Source organism: Oncorhynchus clarkii, chromosome 2 (assembly GCF_045791955.1).
Source record: "Oncorhynchus clarkii lewisi isolate Uvic-CL-2024 chromosome 2, UVic_Ocla_1.0, whole genome shotgun sequence".
Taxonomy (NCBI): Eukaryota; Metazoa; Chordata; class Actinopteri; order Salmoniformes; family Salmonidae; genus Oncorhynchus; species Oncorhynchus clarkii.
In genome coordinates, this window is record NC_092148.1 from 81,475,482 (window position 1) to 81,492,677 (window position 17,196).

The window sequence follows — 17,196 nt, forward strand, 5'->3', positions numbered from 1 at the left end:
TACTGAGACGAGACCCTGAGGCCCATTATCGTGCCATTAATCCGCTGCCATCACCTCATGTTTCAACATGATAATTCGCTGTCCCATATTGCAAGGATCTGTACACAATTTCTGGAAGCTGAAAATGTCCCAGTTCTTCCATGGCTTGCATACTCACCAGACATGTCACCCATTGAGCTGGTTTGGGACGCTCTGGATCGACGTGTATGACAGCATGTGCCAGTTTCCGCCAATATCCAGCAACTTCGCACATCTATTGAAGAGGAGTGGGACAACATTCCACAGGCCACAGTCAACAGCCTGATCAACTTTATGCGAAGGAGATGTGTCGCGCTGCATGAGGCAAATGGTGGTCACACCAGATACTGACTGGTTTTCTGATCCATGCCCCTACCTTGTTTTTAAGGTATCTGTGACCAACAGATACATATCTGTATTCCCAGTTGTGAAATCCATAGATTAGGGCCTAATGAATGTATTTCAATTGACTGATATCCTTATATGAACTGTAACTCAGTAAAATCTTTGAAATTGTTGCATGTTGCGTTTATATTTTTGTTTAATGTACATGTGTTCCTGTAGTGTGTGATGAGGCAGCCAGCAGTCAACCACAGATACGTTGTATCTGGTGGGCCATGGTTGATAGACTGTCATGTCTCCACCCACAGGTAAAACGGACGACGCCAAGGTGTCGGAGAAAGGCCAACATTATCTCTCTCCCCGGGCCAAGTGTAGCATGCAGCGCTCCCCATCAGACACGGGCCGCAGCAGTGGAGACGAGGCCAAGAAGCCCCCCTCCTCCTCCAGCTCCAGCCGCACCCCCACCACCAACACCTTTGGATTTAAGAAGCATGCAGGAGGAGGTATGACCATGGTGACAGCCAGCGGAGTGACCATCACCAGTGGCTCAGCCACCCTGGGAAAGATCCCCAAGTCAGTGCAGCTCCACGGGGGTCGGGGTCTTGGTCGCCAGGCCAGTGTGGATGATGGCTACCTACCTGTGAGCTCACACTCCACCCTGCAGTACCGCAGCCTCCCCCGGCCCAGCAGAGCCTCTGGTGGGGGACGCAGCACAAGCCGCTCATCCAGCACCAGCATCGACTCCAATCTCAGCAGCAAGTCCAACACGCTCCATGGCCCCAAAAGCCGCAGCCAAGTCCCCAAACCCAGCGCTGGTGGCACCCCCCTTCCTGGCTCTGGATCCAACCAGACAGACCGGGAGAAGGGGGTGTCCTCTGAAGCCAGTCCCACAGCCCCGGGAGCCAGGCAACCAGGGGGAAAGTACCCAGACGTCTCCTCCCCTACCATGCGCAGGTCAGCCCACCACCTCCATAACCCTAGCCCCAGTTATCAGGCGCTGTCTCACACTAACACTGGATGAGTCTGAGAGCTCCTTCCACTAGCCCTGAAAGCACTACCACACCGGCCTGCTTATGATTCCCACTGGACAAAACTGGTTGAATCAATGTTGTTTCCACGTAATTTCAAACTCAAAAAGCTATATGATGGCGTTGAATCAACGTGGAAAACTCATTGAATTTGTAAAAAAAAATCTATGTAACTTTTAAAATAAATCCAATGACATGACATTTTTTGTTGATTTCACGTTACATTCACAATAGTTGACAACTCAGTCAAATGTAAATCAAACTAGACATGAACTGATGTTTGTGCCCAGTGGGTATGTGACATATTCAGGCACAGTGCAAACTGATTTTAGTTGGTATAATAATCATATCAGCGTTGTAGTAACATTAAATAAAACTGAGAGCTCTTGGCTTATCAGGGTTTCATTATGTTTTTTTGGAGTCTGCCCATGAATCATGAGTGATTTAAAAGGCTTGGCTTATCACTTGGCCTCTCTTGATATAATGGCCTATCAGTGGTCATTAAAAGCAGGGTGACAGGGCCCAGTCTGAGGGTCCAGTGTTTTCTCTAGCTCAAACCCGGTGCTGGGTTGGCTGGTGTTGCTTTATCTGATAATGCTGCTTGGACTTAACTAATTGCCTGATGAGGTAATGAGAAAATGTAGCATCTGTTTCCCCTCAGTGGTCTGACAGTCTCCCTTCTCATTTAACCCTTGATTATTTAATGTTGTCTAAGCTAATATGGCGTCTGTAGGACATACTTTACATCCTGTTTTAATTTAAATTACGTGTTGATAAAAATTTGCAGTCGAAGATGTATGATAGCTGCTCACATGGACAGCCAAACCGGACCAGCGAATCAGAGAGATGGATATATTTGTCTTCTGATGATGTGATTATACCATGAAGTAGGGATTGTGTTGTCGTGGCAACGTTATAATATACATTTGTTTTGCTTATCTTTGCATTAAGGAGTATTTTAATCAAAGATTACTTCAACAATTCCCTGCTTAAACCCATGTACCATTTTACTCTCCTCTCACTCTTCTCCTCTGCTTCCTTCCTGTGCCGTCCAGACTGTTCGGAGGCAAGCAGGGCAAGCAGCATGCCCCAGTCACCACCGCAGAGAACATGAACAACTCCACTGTCATCTCCAACCTCCACGCCAACTCTGGCCAGCAGGGCAGCGCTCTGGACTCCCCCTCAGCCAGTAGCGGGGGCAGTAGCCCTCTGTATGGGGGTGGAGGTCGTCTGGGTGTGGAGGCACACTCCCTCTCCCCCCTGGCCTCCAGTCCCAGTTCGGCCCTGTCCACCCCCTCCCACAGCCTGGCCTGGAACAGCACCCTGAGCAGGGACACTCTGAGCCCCGGCTACCCCTCCCTCAGCAGCCTTGCCACCAGCAGCGAGTCCATCGACCTGTCTCTGGGCAGCGGAGGCCACGGACACCACGGCCCTGGTCACGACACACTGCCAGCCTGCGTCAGGAACAACGGCATCAAAACTGGCTTCTCAGACAGGTAGGAGTGGGTTTGGTTTAGGAGCTGCCAGGTGTGGCTATGTGTTTTAATGTCGGCTACATGCTCTCCTATCTTTTCTTCCCTTTGTATCTCAACCTTCGATCTGTTGTGTTCATGAGGGTTTAGTCACTTTCTAACAGTAGAGTTTGAGTGGCCATATTGATGATATATGAGATGATAGGAGACTGACTCCTATAGTTGTTGGTGTATTGAAAACATGGATTCTATCTTGACTGTTGATCTCTCTGTTTCCCCATTCTATCTGTGCTCCTCCTCTCTCTGTTATTTACCCTTACCCCCTAACCCCCTACACCACTAACCCCCTCCCTTCCCCCTAGCCTTAGCCCTCTCTCCTCTCCCTTGGGTAGTCCCAGCCGAAACACTTTACCCCGGAAACAGGACAGGTAAATGTGTCTATATGGAGTTAGGCTTGCTTGATGGTGAAACAGCTGCCTGTGTGTAGTGTCCTGTGTTTGTGAAGTGAAGTGACTGTTGGATGTTATCGCTGCCTCCATCTCTTTCACAGCATGTATAATGCCCTCTGCTGGCTACACTGGGAAGGACAGGGCTGGAGTCTGAAACATAATCTTGAGATGTATATCAAAGTGTGTGGAACTAAGAAAGATCACACCACAGCTGTGAAGCTTCTATAGGTAGCTGTTATCTGTAGCTGTGTCCTGTCTCTATGTTTTGTCTACATGTTCAGAATGGCCACACACCTACCTCCACCAAACATGAATTGCCCCTATGTTTAGGTTTTTGGGCTGTGATTAGATGTATATTACACCCGTTGCTTTACTCAAACAAGGGCTGAACTCCCAAAACACATCTCTGTAAGCCACCATTTCCTTGAGCAGTTTACTCAGGAAAAAAATACATGCATAAAAAAATAAATATAAGTATTTATTTTTGTATAATGTTTTTTTGGGGGGGTGGTATTAAGTATTGTTTTCATGAACGTACATTGACGTACAACTTCCACCTGTATCATACAATATATGATGCATGATCCCATGCTCTGTGATTTGTAGACCATGTTGTGACTGTACACCCTGCACGTTATCACACAGCCTTGATGTTACCCATGTGCCTCCCTGTCCACCAACAGCCTAGGTTATTATCATTATCTGTGCAGATTGTGACTTGCAGCATTCACACAAAGATGTGGATGTGAGGTTGGCTTTTCAGCATCTCCTGTCATCTCTCTGCAGGTACGGCCACCTGCCCCAGCTACGTAGTCATGACGACCACCGGGATTGGCTGCGTTCTCACTCTGCAGGAGGTCTTCAGGAGTCTGCCGCCAGCTCACCCTTCTACCCCACCTCCAGCCTCACCTCGCCCTCCGGAGCCCGCTTCAACTTCTCCCAGCTTGGTAGGTGTAGCCTCAACCCTCCCTACTCATCACTTTGATTAACACTATAGGAGCAGTGATAGTCATCACTGTACAATGGACTAAATATTGTGTACTTGCTGGCTTAATGTTTTGTCTCTCTCAAGAGACTTCTCCGATAGTGTAAGGAAAAGTAGTAGTGATTATATCTGTTATGTTGTATTTCACTCTTACTTTCCACTATGAGTGAAGAGTAAGATACAAACGGCAAACATTTCTGATCAATGCCCTCTGTCCATGTCTGTTTTTAAGATATTCTTTGACCTTTGTTATGTGACGGTTGTGTCCCAGCAGGCAGCCCTACCACGGCGGCACAGATCAACCTGGCAAACCTCCGCAGCGGCCTGGCCAATCAGGATGGTTCGTATGACCCATACAGTGACCCCCGTCTGAGGAACTCGTCCATGTCTCTAGAAGAGAAGAGTCGCACCATGACCAGCTCTGGGTCCTTCAGAGAAGGCCTGGAGGAGGGTAAGACAGACTGACATACCCCTCCGTCTATCTGCTATCACACAGAGCCTCAGAGAAATTGAGAGCTTGGGACTATAAGGTTATATCTGCATAGCCGTGTTCTGTTCAATGTTCTCTAACTACAGTGCCTTGCGAAAGTATTCGGCCCCCTTGAACTTTGCGACCTTTTCCCACATTTCAGGCTTCAAACATAAAGATATAAAACTGTATTTTTTTGTGAAGAATCAACAACAAGTGGGACACAATCATGAAGTGGAACGACATTTAATGGATATTTCAAAGTTTTTTAACAAATCAAAAACTGAAAAATTTGGCGTGCAAAATTATTCAGCCCCTTTACTTTCAGTGCAGCAAACTCTCTCCAGAAGTTCAGTGAGGATCTCTGAATGATCCAATGTTGACCTAAATGACTAATGATGATAAATACAATCCACCTGTGTGAAATCAAGTCTCCGTATAAATGCACCTGCACTGTGAAAGTCTCAGAGGTCCGTTAAAAGCGCAGAGAGCATCATGAAGAACAAGGAACACACCAGGCAGGTCCGAGATACTGTTGTGAAGAAGTTTAAAGCCGGATTTGGATACAAAAATATTTCCCAAGCTTTAAACATCCCAAGGAGCACTGTGCAAGCGATAATATTGAAATGGAAGGAGTATCAGACCACTGCAAATCTACCAAGACCTGGCCGTCCCTCTAAACTTTCAGCTCATACAAGGAGAAGACTGATCAGAGATGCAGCCAAGAGGCCCATGATCACTCTGGATGAACTGCAGAGATCTACAGCTGAGGTGGGAGACTCTGTCCATAGGACAACAATCAGTCGTATATTGCACAAATCTGGCCTTTATGAAAGAGTGGCAAGAAGAAAGCCATTTCTTAAAGATATCCATAAAAAGTGTCGTTTAAAGTTTGCCACAAGCCACCTGGGAGACACACCAAACATGTGGAAGAAGGTGCTCTGGTCAGATGAAACCAAAATTGAACTTTTTGGCAACAATGCAAAACGTTATGTTTGGCGTAAAAGCAACACAGCTGAACACACCATCCCCACTGTCAAACATGGTGGTGACAGCATCATGGTTTGGGCCTGCTTTTCTTCAGCAGGGACAGGGAAGATGGTTACAATTGATGGGAAGATGGATGGAGCCAAATACAGGACCATTCTGGAAGAAAACCTGATGGAGTCTGCAAAAGACCTGAGACTGGGACGGAGATTTGTCTTCCAACAAGACAATGATCCAAAACATAAAGCAAAATCTACAATGGAATGGTTCAAAAATAAACATATCCAGGTGTTAGAATGGCCAAGTTAAAGTCCAGACCTGAATCCAATCGAGAATCTGTGGAAAGAACTGAAAACTGCTGTTCACAAATGCTCTCCATCCAACCTCACTGAGCTCGAGCTGTTTTGCAAGGAGGAATGGGAAAAAATGTCAGTCTCTCGATGTGCAAAACTGATAGAGACATACCCCAAGCGACTTACAGCTGTAATCGCAGCAAAAGGTGGCGCTACAAAGTATTAACTTAAGGGGGCTGAATAATTTTGCACGCCCAATTTTTCAGTTTTTGATTTGTTAAAAAAGTTTGAAATATCCAATAAATGTCGTTCCACTTCATGATTGTGTCCCACTTGTTGTTGATTCTTCACAAAAAAAATACAGTTTTATATCTTTATGTTTGAAGCCTGAAATGTGGCAAAAGGTCGCAAAGTTCAAGGGGGCCGAATACTTTCGCAAGGCACTGTGTATATAGTACTCTAAAAACTCAAATTCATGTTGTTAAATTCAAAATAATACAAGATAAAAAAAATCACTGACACCATTCAAACCAAGAATCATCTTTTTGCAGAAAGAACCTTATTGTCCCAAGCTCTCGAAATGCAGGTACATTTATTTATTTGTTAGACTCTGACATGTGGAGTGGAAGTCATCTATCTAGCAGATAGCGAAGGAGTCAGGCGCAGGACACAGGTAAGAGTCTATCTAGCAGATAGCGAAGGAGTCAGGTGCAGGACACAGGTAAGTCTATCTAGCAGATAGTGAAGGAGTCAGGCGCAGGACACAGGTAAGTCTATCTAGCAGATAGTGAAGGAGTCAGGTGCAGGACACAGGTAAGTCTATCTAGCAGATAGTGAAGGAGTCAGGTGCAGGACACAGGTAAGTCTATCTAGCAGATAGCGAAGGAGTCAGGTGCAGGACACAGGTAAGTCTATCTAGCAGATAGCGAAGGAGTCAGGCGCAGGACACAGGTAAGTCTATCTAGCAGATAGTGAAGGAGTCAGGCGCAGGACACAGGTAAGTCTATCTAGCAGATAGCGAAGGAGTCAGGCGCAGGACACAGGTAAGTCTATCTAGCAGATAGCGAAGGAGTCAGGCGCAGGACACAGGTAAGAGTCTATCTAGCAGATAGCGAAGGAGTCAGGCGCAGGACACAGGTAAGTCTATCTAGCAGATAGCGAAGGAGTCAGGCGCAGGACACAGGTAAGTCTATCTAGCAGATAGTGAAGGAGTCAGGCGCAGGACACAGGTAAGTCTATCTAGCAGATAGCGAAGGAGTCAGGCGCAGGACACAGGTAAGTCTATCTAGCAGATAGCGAAGGAGTCAGGCGCAGGACACAGGTAAGTCTATCTAGCAGATAGCGAAGGAGTCAGGCGCAGGACACAGGTAAGTCTATCTAGCAGATAGTGAAGGAGTCAGGCGCAGGACACAGGTAAGTCTATCTAGCAGATAGCGAAGGAGTCAGGTGCAGGACACAGGTAAGAGTCTATCTAGCAGATAGTGAAGGAGTCAGGCGCAGGACACAGGTAAGTCTATCTAGCAGATAGCGAAGGAGTCAGGCGCAGGACACAGGTAAGAGTCTATCTAGCAGATAGCGAAGGAGTCAGGCGCAGGACACAGGTAAGAGTCTATCTAGCAGATAGTGAAGGAGTCAGGCGCAGGACACAGGTAAGTCTATCTAGCAGATAGCGAAGGAGTCAGGCGCAGGACACAGGTAAGTCTATCTAGCAGATAGTGAAGGAGTCAGGTGCAGGACACAGGTAAGTCTATCTAGCAGATAGTGAAGGAGTCAGGCGCAGGACACAGGTAAGAGTCTATCTAGCAGATAGTGAAGGAGTCAGGTGCAGGACACAGGTAAGTCTATCTAGCAGATAGTGAAGGAGTCAGGCGCAGGACACAGGTAAGTCTATCTAGCAGATAGCGAAGGAGTCAGGTGCAGGACACAGGTAAGAGTCTATCTAGCAGATAGCGAAGGAGTCAGACTCTTACCTGTGTCCTGCACCTTACTCCTTCGCTATCTGCTAGATAGGTGCAGGACACAGGTAAGAGTCTATCTAGAAGATAGCGAAGGAGTCAGGTGCAGGACACAGGTAAGAGTCTATCTAGCAGATAGCGAAGGAGTCAGGTGCAGGACACAGGTAAGAGTCTATCTAGCAGATAGCGAAGGAGTCAGGTGCAGGACACAGGTAAGAGTAAAAAATCACTGTATTTACTCAATCCAAGAACGGAACAAAAGTCCCGTTACAAAACAAGGACAAAACCGGATAGAACTCCAACACACGAAAGACAATCACGCACAAAACAGAAAGGGAAACCAGAGGGTTAAATAAGGAACATAATTATGAGATGGGAACCAGGTGTGTAAACAGACAAAACAAAAGGAAAAATGAAACATGGATCGGTGGCAGCTAGAAAGCCGGTGACGTCGACCGCCGAACGCCGCCCGAACAAGGAGAGGGAACAACTTCGGTGGAAGTCGTGACACCACATGCATGTGTGAACTTCCATTTTACTTCTGAATGGATTAGAATTCCTTTAAAAAATCGAGCCATGCTTGCAGATTGTTGTTAACTAAGAGTTTTTTTTTTAAAGCCTTTTTAACAGGGCACTATTGACAGATATACTTTTTTTTATTTACAAAATGAGTGTTTATTGAATCCACACGCTTGTTCAACCAACCATTTAAATCACTAGTGAAGTATTTCATTACCTTTATTATATCAGTCTTTCCACACGTTAACAGTTGAATTGGGACACACAAAGAAGCAGTTTGTTCGATGTACGTACATAGACTGAGGTTTGATGATTGACTACACTTCTTTGGCTGAATGGCTTGGTGCTCTTGTGGTTTATTGCTTGTCCCGAGGCTCTCTCTTTAACTGATCCCTGTATGATGTCAATTTCTTGGCTGGTGTTGGCTGTTGATTTGTTCGTGTCCAAGGGCAAGTCTCAGAGTCATGTTGAGCTGTGGTGTTGTGGCATGTAGGCCAAGGTTAGGAGGAGAAGGAAGAGAAAGGCTGATAAATATCTCCTCTCCCATCGCAGATTGACATCTGACTCAACACCAGTTCTACAGACCCGCTCTCTTTCCAGACAGGAGCAGGGCACAGGGTTGCGTTTGATGGCACCCCAGTGCCTACTTTTGTACTTTTAGATCACAAGTGATAGAGTAAAACTGGGGAAATATCTGCTCTAATCACAGTACATGTAGATGTACTCTACCTTCTTTCAGGACTCCTAAATATATGTTTCAGAAAAGACAAGCATCCATTCCCAACTTGAAATATGAATCCAACGTCCTAGCATGTAAAGGTGTAATCAGGGATATGTACTGCAGGTCAATGGTCATTTCAAAGAATAATATAGGTAACTGCCAAAATAATGGAAACACTTGATTAATGAGGGATACAAAGTATATTGAAGGCAGGTGCTTCCACACAAGTGTGGAATTAACATCCCACCATTCATTACCAGCTCTACATATATAAGAAACATTAATGTGTTGAAAATCCCAAATTGTTTGCCTGGTCAACTTACACAGAGCTCGGTTATCCCACCAGAAATGCAACAAGGGGTCTTTTCACAGTCCCCAAATCCAGAACAAATTCAAGAAAGCGTACAGTATTATATAGAGCCCTAATTACATGGAACTTCCTTCCATCTCATATTGCTGAAATAAACAGCAAACCTTATTTAAAAAAACAGATAAAGCAACACCTCACAGCACAAAGCCTCTCCCTTAATTGACCTAGATAGTTTGTGTGTATGCATTGATATGTAGGCTGTTTGCCTTTTTTTTTAAATGTGTGTAGTTCTGTCTTTGAGCTGTTCCTGTCTATTGATGTTCTGTATTATGTCATTCTGTATTATGTTTCATGTTTTGTGTGGACCCCAGGAAGAGTAGCTGCTGCTTTTGCAACAGCTAATGGGGAGCCTAATAAAATACCAAAATACCACCATGCTTTGGGTCAGGTATACAAATGCTGGGCAGGCACAGTTGCCTATTATTTTGGCTACCATGGCTAGAAGAAGAGATCTCAGTGACTTTGAAAGAGGGGAGACTGTTGGGGCACGTTTGGCAGAAGCTCCGGTGACAAAAACTGCTCAACTTGCTGATATTTCACGATATGCCGTTGCCGTCTCAGTCACCAGATATCAATCCTATTGAACAATTACGGGAGATTCTGTAGTGGCGCTTGAGACAGTGTTTTCCACCAATGAAAACAAAATGCCAAATGATGGAATTTCTTGTGGAAGACTAGTGTCTCATTCCCTACCATCTAGGGTTCCCGAGTGGCGCAGCGGTTTATGGCTTAGTGCTTGAGATGTTACTACAGACACCCTGGTTCAAATCCAGGCTGTGATTGGGAGTCCCATAGGGCAGCGCACAATTGGCCTATGTTTGACCGGTGTAGGCTGTCATTGTAAAGAAGAATTTGTTCTTAACCCACTTGCCTAGTTAAATTAAAGTAAAATAAAAAGGATCCATCCACACACGTCAATGAACTCTGTGACACTTGAATCAGTCTGGAGAACACACTCAGGGCTCTGGATAACTGTGGCTTGTTTGTACAAAGGCTTCATAAGCAGATAAGCATTTAGTTAAGTTTGGCACATCCCGTTGCTGTCGTTTTAGTCCTGCAGGGATATTGTGGTTCCATTAAATGATGATGAATGACGAGAGAAAGGCTGTGTTAATGTTATGGCATTGACAGTACTCACTAGAGAATATGTAAGGGATAATCAACAAGGGCCTATGCGTTCTGTGGAAATTAACGAAGGACTGTGTTCATTTGCAGGTAGAAATCTGTTTAGGTTTACTAGATAGCTAGAGTAGTTGCCTTGGTAACCAAACATACTTGCTAGTTAGCTAACCAAACCATCAGTCCTAACTTTCTATTATGGAAATCAAATTCAACAATGCCAATAATGTTTTCAATTCGACTTTTGCTTTCAAAATCAGCTCAAACATAGAACATGTAAGAATGAACCATAGCCATTGAATTCTACCATGCTCATATACCGTGCGTTATAGGGAAATGGGGCGGCAGGTAGCCTAGTGGTTAGAGCATTGGACTGGGGTGTATAGGCTAATGACTGCTGGTAAAGTGTGAACGCATCATACAGTTGAGTTTGGACATGTGAACTGTAGAGTTAGCCAGACTGGTGCTGCTGTGTGTGTTTCAACCATATCAGCACAATTAAAGTGTAGAATACAGAGTAAACTAGTTACATTAACAGCGCCACACACACACACACACACACTAGTACAGCACCAAGTACAGCACCTCTGTTGTAAACGTTCAGTCATGCAGACCTGTTCATGCATGTTCCTGTTTCCAGTCTTCAGGTTGAGATTAATCCCTGCTTACGTGGATCATACACCCACCACTGGTTGAATCATTTCAATGAAATGATGTGGAACCAACGTGTAATTGACATCTGTGCCCAGTGTGCCATGAATGATGTCGGCAGATGAATGAGTTGTGTTTTTGTTTCTCTCCAGTCCACGCCTCCTCTGTGTCTCTGGTGTCCAGCACTTCGTCTGTCTACTCCACGGTGAGCGCCACTTCGCTGTCTGTCTATGCACTCCACTGACTATCCAAACACATGGATATGCTAAGGGCTGGTTTCCCAGACACAGATTAAGCCTAGTCCTGGGCTAAAAAGTTATTTTAATTTTAATTCTTCATTGAGCATACTTTTTAGTTTAGGACTAGGGTTAATCTGGTTTCCACTAGCTTCCATAGCCACAAAGTCAGATTCCCCAGCCACAAAGTCAGATTCCCCAGCCACAAAGTCAGATTCCCCAGCCACAAAGTCAGGTTCCCCAGCCACAAAGTCAGGTTCCCCAGCCACAAAGTCAGGTTCCCCAGCCACAAAGTCAGGTTCCCCAGCCACAAAGTCAGGTTCCCCAGTCACAAAGTCAGGTTCCCCAGTCACAAAGTCAGGTTCCCCAGCCACAAAGTCAGGTTCCCCAGCCACAAAGTCAGGTTCCCCAGCCACAAAGTCAGGTTCCCCAGCCACAAAGTCAGGTTCCCCAGTCACAAAGTACAAATGAGCTCCATTTTTGGTCTAAATTTAAGGTTACACTCTTACAAAAAAGGGTTATTTGGCTGTCCCCATAGAAGAAACCTTTTTGGTTCCAGGTAGAACTATTTTGGGTTCTCTAAAGGGATCTACCGGGAACCAAAAAATATTCTCCAAAGGGTTATCCTATGGGGATAGCCAAAAAACCTTGTAGGTTCTAGATAGTGTAGGGTTAGGCATAAGGTTATGTCTGAATTGACTGTTGAATTGCATTGCGAGTTAACTGTGCCCCTAGGTATTCACTGTAGCCTTAGATGGAAAATGAATATGTTCAAATTGTTTGTCATGTCGTCTTATCCCATGCACACTCTGACATGTTAAACCCTATTTGTTTCCTTCTCTTTGCTCGGCTTCGATTTCCATAGCCTGAGGAGAAAGCTCAGTCAGAGGTAAGAACAACTTTGTGTACTTTCACACAATGTGTCAGGTTCTCCCCAAGGAGAGGTGGGGGTGGAGTCAGGCGCAGGAGAGAGCGAATGTAGCCCAAACAATCCCAAACAATCCCGCACAAAACCAAGAGGGTAGGGTGAGATTAAAATACCCCACTAATTAACCAAATTGGGACACAGGTGAACGACAAGACAGACAAAACCAAATGAAAAGGAAAAAGGATCGGTGGCAGCTAGTAGACCGCTGACGATGACCGCCGAGCGCCGCCCAGGGAGAGGAGCCACCTTGGGTGGAAGTCGTGACACAATGTGACACCATTGATTCACTAATAATTGGATACTACAAAATTGGGGAGAAAAAGGGGATAAAATTAACAAATATATTTAAAAAAGTGTTGAAATGCAGTAAGTAAAAAAAATAAAAAAATGATATTGGGGGGTGGTGGGTCAGTCACCAAATGCAGTAATCCGGCCCTCGTAATGAGGTCACAGGTATGGTGTAATATGTTAGAAATCACAAAAGGCTGATTTGTGATTTGTAACATATTACATCATACCTGTGACCTCATTACGAGGGCCGGATTACTGCATTTGGGGCCTATGGGGGCCCACCACCCCCCAATATCATTTTTTTTTACTTACTGCATTTCAACACTTATTTTTTTTTAAATTTTACCCCCTTTTTCTCCCCAATTTCGTGGTATCCAATTATTATTAGTGACTATCTTGTCTCATCGCTACAACTCCCGTACGGAGAGACGAAGGTCGAAAGTCATGCGTCCTCCGAAACACAACCCAACCAAGCCGCACTCCTTCACTGGTTGAATCATCACAGCATGCATCCAACCCGGAAGCCAGCCTGACCAATGTGTCGGAGGAAACACCGTGCACCTGGCACCCGGCCCGCCACAGGAGTTGCTGGTGCGCGATGAGACAAGGATATCCCTACCAGCCAAACCCTCCCTAACCCGGACGGCGCTAGGCCAATAGGCCAATTGTGCGTCGCCCCACGGACCTCCCAGTCGCGGCCGGCTGCGACAGAGCCTGGGCGCGAACCCAGGGTCTCTGGTGGCACAGCTAGCACTGTGATGCAAAAACCCTAGACCACTGCGCCACCTGGGAGGCCCAGCATTTCAACACATTTTGCCATGGTGCAGAGAGAAAAATGTACAGTTGCTATTCTACACATTTTGCCATGGTGCAGAGAGAAAAATGTACAGTTTTGCTATTCTATACATTTTGCCATGAGGCTGAGATGAAATGTTGCTGTTTTAAAGCTAATTTCCTGCAATTCTACACATTTTGCTATCATCTGCTATCTGATTGACTTTTATTTTGGAGGGTTTGGGGTCCCCCATAGCAGTATAACCATTTATGAGCCCTGAAGTTTGGAGGGTTTGGGGTCCCCCATAGCAGTATAACCATTTATGAGCCCTGAAGTTATTTGAGTAATACAAAGACTGTTTTTTAGCAGCTGAACTTTTTCTGACTGACCCAGCTGCCCCTCAGGAGCAACCAAATCCCTATCATTCTTACTCAAAATACTCTGTTATATTCAATGGAATACATACTACTGTATCATATATGGTATGTATCGTATTTCCTGTAGATAAGCATGATCTTGTTTTTCTGTTCTCAGATTCGTAAGCTGCGGAGAGAATTGGACGCCTCTCAAGAGAAGGTGTCTGCTCTGACCACTCAAATGAGTGCTAATGTAAGTACGATGGCAAAGGGTTACTATGCTTTGCACTGTGGTTCTCATTGTTATGCTATGCTGGTAGAAACTGTATGTAATGTCTTGGTTGTGCTCAATGGAACTAATTTGTGTTAATGTTGCATATTACTGTGGAATGGTCTGAGAGGGCAACCATTGAACATGACACTGGAATGGTCTGAGAGGGCAAGCATTGAACATGACACTGGAATGGTCTGAGAGGGGAAGCATTGAACATGACACTGTGGAATGGTCTGAGAGTGCAAGCATTGAACATGACACTGTGGAATGGTCTGAGTGGGGAAGCATTGAACATGACACTGTGGAATGGTCTGAGTGGGGAAGCATTGAACATGACACTGTGGAATGGTCTGAGAGGTGAAGCATTGAACATGACACTGTGGAATGGTCTGAGAGGGCAAGCATTGAACATGACACTGGAATGGTCTGAGAGGGGAAGCACTGAACATGACACTGTGGAATGGTCTGAGAGGGGAAGCATTGAACATGACACTGTGGAATGGTCTGAGAGGGGAAGCATTGAACATGACACTGTGGAATGGTCTGAGAGGGGAAGCATTGAACATGACACTGTGGAATGGTCTGAGAGGGGAAGCATTGAACATGACACTGTGGAATGGTCGGGGAAGCATTGAACATGACACTGTGGAATGGTCTGAGAGGTGACGCATTGAACATGACACTGTGGAATGGTCTGAGAGGTGAAGCATTGAACATGACACTGTGGAATGGTCTGAGAGGTGAAGCATTGAACATGACACTGTGGAATGGTCTGAGAGGTGAAGCATTGAACATGACACTGTGGAATGGTCTGGGAAGCATTTAACCCCATATCTTCTCTATCTGCTCTCTGAATGCAAACAAACACAATGGCCCAGCAGTAACGACCTAATGAAATGGTGCATCCTCTGGCCCGCATCCACGCTGGTCATGTGATCTCACAACAGAGATTTCACAACAAAGCAGGTTGGAGGTTCCTGCAGCTGTGGAGGCTTGGTGTGGAGTATGAAGGCTGTAGCCCCATGTAAGAGCACTCGTGTTAGGCTTCTAGAGTATGCCCTGACCCTAACGGCCCTACGAGACAGACCTGCACTAGGACCCGACTGACTGACTGACTGACTGGCTGCATGACTGACTGGCTGACTTACCGAGAATAGACGGTTTGGCTGACAACGTCACAAAAATGCATTGATGTAGCCGAAAGGTGTGCATTGTTTAATTATGAACGGTCAGATAGCTTTTATCTTCTTATCCATACCATGTCTTGTTTTGAGGTGTTTTGAGTGATGTCATGCTAATATGTCAAAAAATGTGCAAGCTAGCTAACCAACAACTCTAACAATGTTTTCAATAAACATTTGGAGATTAAATATACAATGCATTCAGAAAGTATTCAGTCCACTTAACTTTTTCCACATTTTGTTACGTTACAGCCTTATTCAAAAATTGATTAAATATGTATTTTTTTTTATCAATCTACACACAATACCCCATAATGACAAAGTGAAAACAGGTTTTTAGACATTTTTGCAAATAAAAATACCTTATTTACATAAGTATTCAGACCCTTTGCTATGAGACTCGAAATTGAGCTCAGGTGCATCCTGTTTCCATTAATCATCCTTGAGATGTTTCTACAAATTGATTGGAGTCCACCTGTGGTAAATTCAATTGATTAGGCATGATTTGGAAAGGCTCACACCTGTCTATATAAGGTCCCACAGTTGACCATGCATATCAGAGCAAAAACTAAGCCATGAGGTCGAAGAAATTGTCCGTAGAGCTCCAAGATAGGATTGTGTCGAGGCACAGATCTGGGGAAGGGTAACAAAAAATGTCTGCAGCATTGAAGGTCCCCAGGAACACAATGGCCTCCATCATTCTTAAATGGAAGAAGTTTGGAACCACCTAGACTCTTCCTAGAGCTGGCTGCCCGGCCAAACTGAGCAATCAAGGAAGAAGGGCCTTGGACAGGGAGGTGACCAAGAACCCAATGGTCACTCTGACAGAGCTCCAGAGTTCCTCTGTGGAGATGGGAGAACCTTCCAGAAGGACAATCATCTCTGCAGCACTCCACCAATCAGGCCTTTATGGTAGAGTGGCCAGACGGACGCCACTCCTCAGTAATAGGCACATGACAGCCCACCTGCAGTTTGCCAGAAGGCACCTAAAGGACTCCCAGACCATGAGAAACAAGATTCTCTAGTCTGATGAAACCAAGATTGAACTATTTAGCCTGAATGCTAAGCGTCACGTCTGGAGGAAACCTGGCACCATCCCTAAGGTGAAGCATGGTGGTGGCAGTATCATGCTGTGGGGATATTTTTCAGCGGCAGGGACTGGGAGACTAGTCAGGATCGAGGGAAAGATGAACGGAGCAAAGTACAGAGATCCTTGATGAAAACCTGCTCAGGACCTCAGACTGGGGCGAAGGTTCACCTTCCAACAAGACAACGACCCTAATCACCCAGCCAAGACAACGCAGGAGTGGCTTCAGGACATGTCTCTGAATATCCTTGATTGGCCCAGCCAGAGACCTGAAAATATCTGGGCAGCGACACTCCCCATCCAACCTTGCGGAGCTTGAGGCGATCTACAGAAAAGAATGGGAGAAACTCCCCAAATACCGGTGTGCAAAGCTTGTAGCATAATACCCAAGAAGACTCGAGGCTGTAATTGCTGCCAATGGTGCTTCAATGAAGTACTGAGCAAATGGTCTGAATACTTATGTACATGTGATATTTCCAGTTTTTTTTGTTGCAAAAACTTCTAAAAACCTGTTTTTGCTTTGTCATTATAGGATATTGTGTGTAAATTGAGGGGGGGGGGGGGACGATTTAATCCATTTCAGAATAAGGCTGTAATGTAACAAAATGTGGGAAAAGTCCAGGGGTCTGTGTACTTTCCGAACGTACTGTAGTTTACATGTTGTCAACAATCTAAGCCAACCCTGTCTGT

The 17,196-nt window shown here is 45.3% G+C and overlaps 1 protein-coding gene across 1 annotated transcript in view; it reads left to right on the forward strand.

Annotated features, from left to right (window-relative positions):
• Positions 1-17,196, forward strand: part of LOC139374936 (neuron navigator 2b) — an 83,973-nt gene that overhangs the window by 56,156 nt on the left and 10,621 nt on the right. Inside the window, exons 14-21 of the mRNA XM_071116192.1 lie at positions 669-1,314; positions 2,444-2,884; positions 3,223-3,288; positions 4,096-4,256; positions 4,566-4,745; positions 11,531-11,583; positions 12,480-12,503; positions 14,143-14,217. Coding sequence (XP_070972293.1) covers positions 669-1,314; positions 2,444-2,884; positions 3,223-3,288; positions 4,096-4,256; positions 4,566-4,745; positions 11,531-11,583; positions 12,480-12,503; positions 14,143-14,217 — 1,646 coding nt within the window. The remainder of the gene's footprint in view (positions 1-668; positions 1,315-2,443; positions 2,885-3,222; positions 3,289-4,095; positions 4,257-4,565; positions 4,746-11,530; positions 11,584-12,479; positions 12,504-14,142; positions 14,218-17,196) is intronic.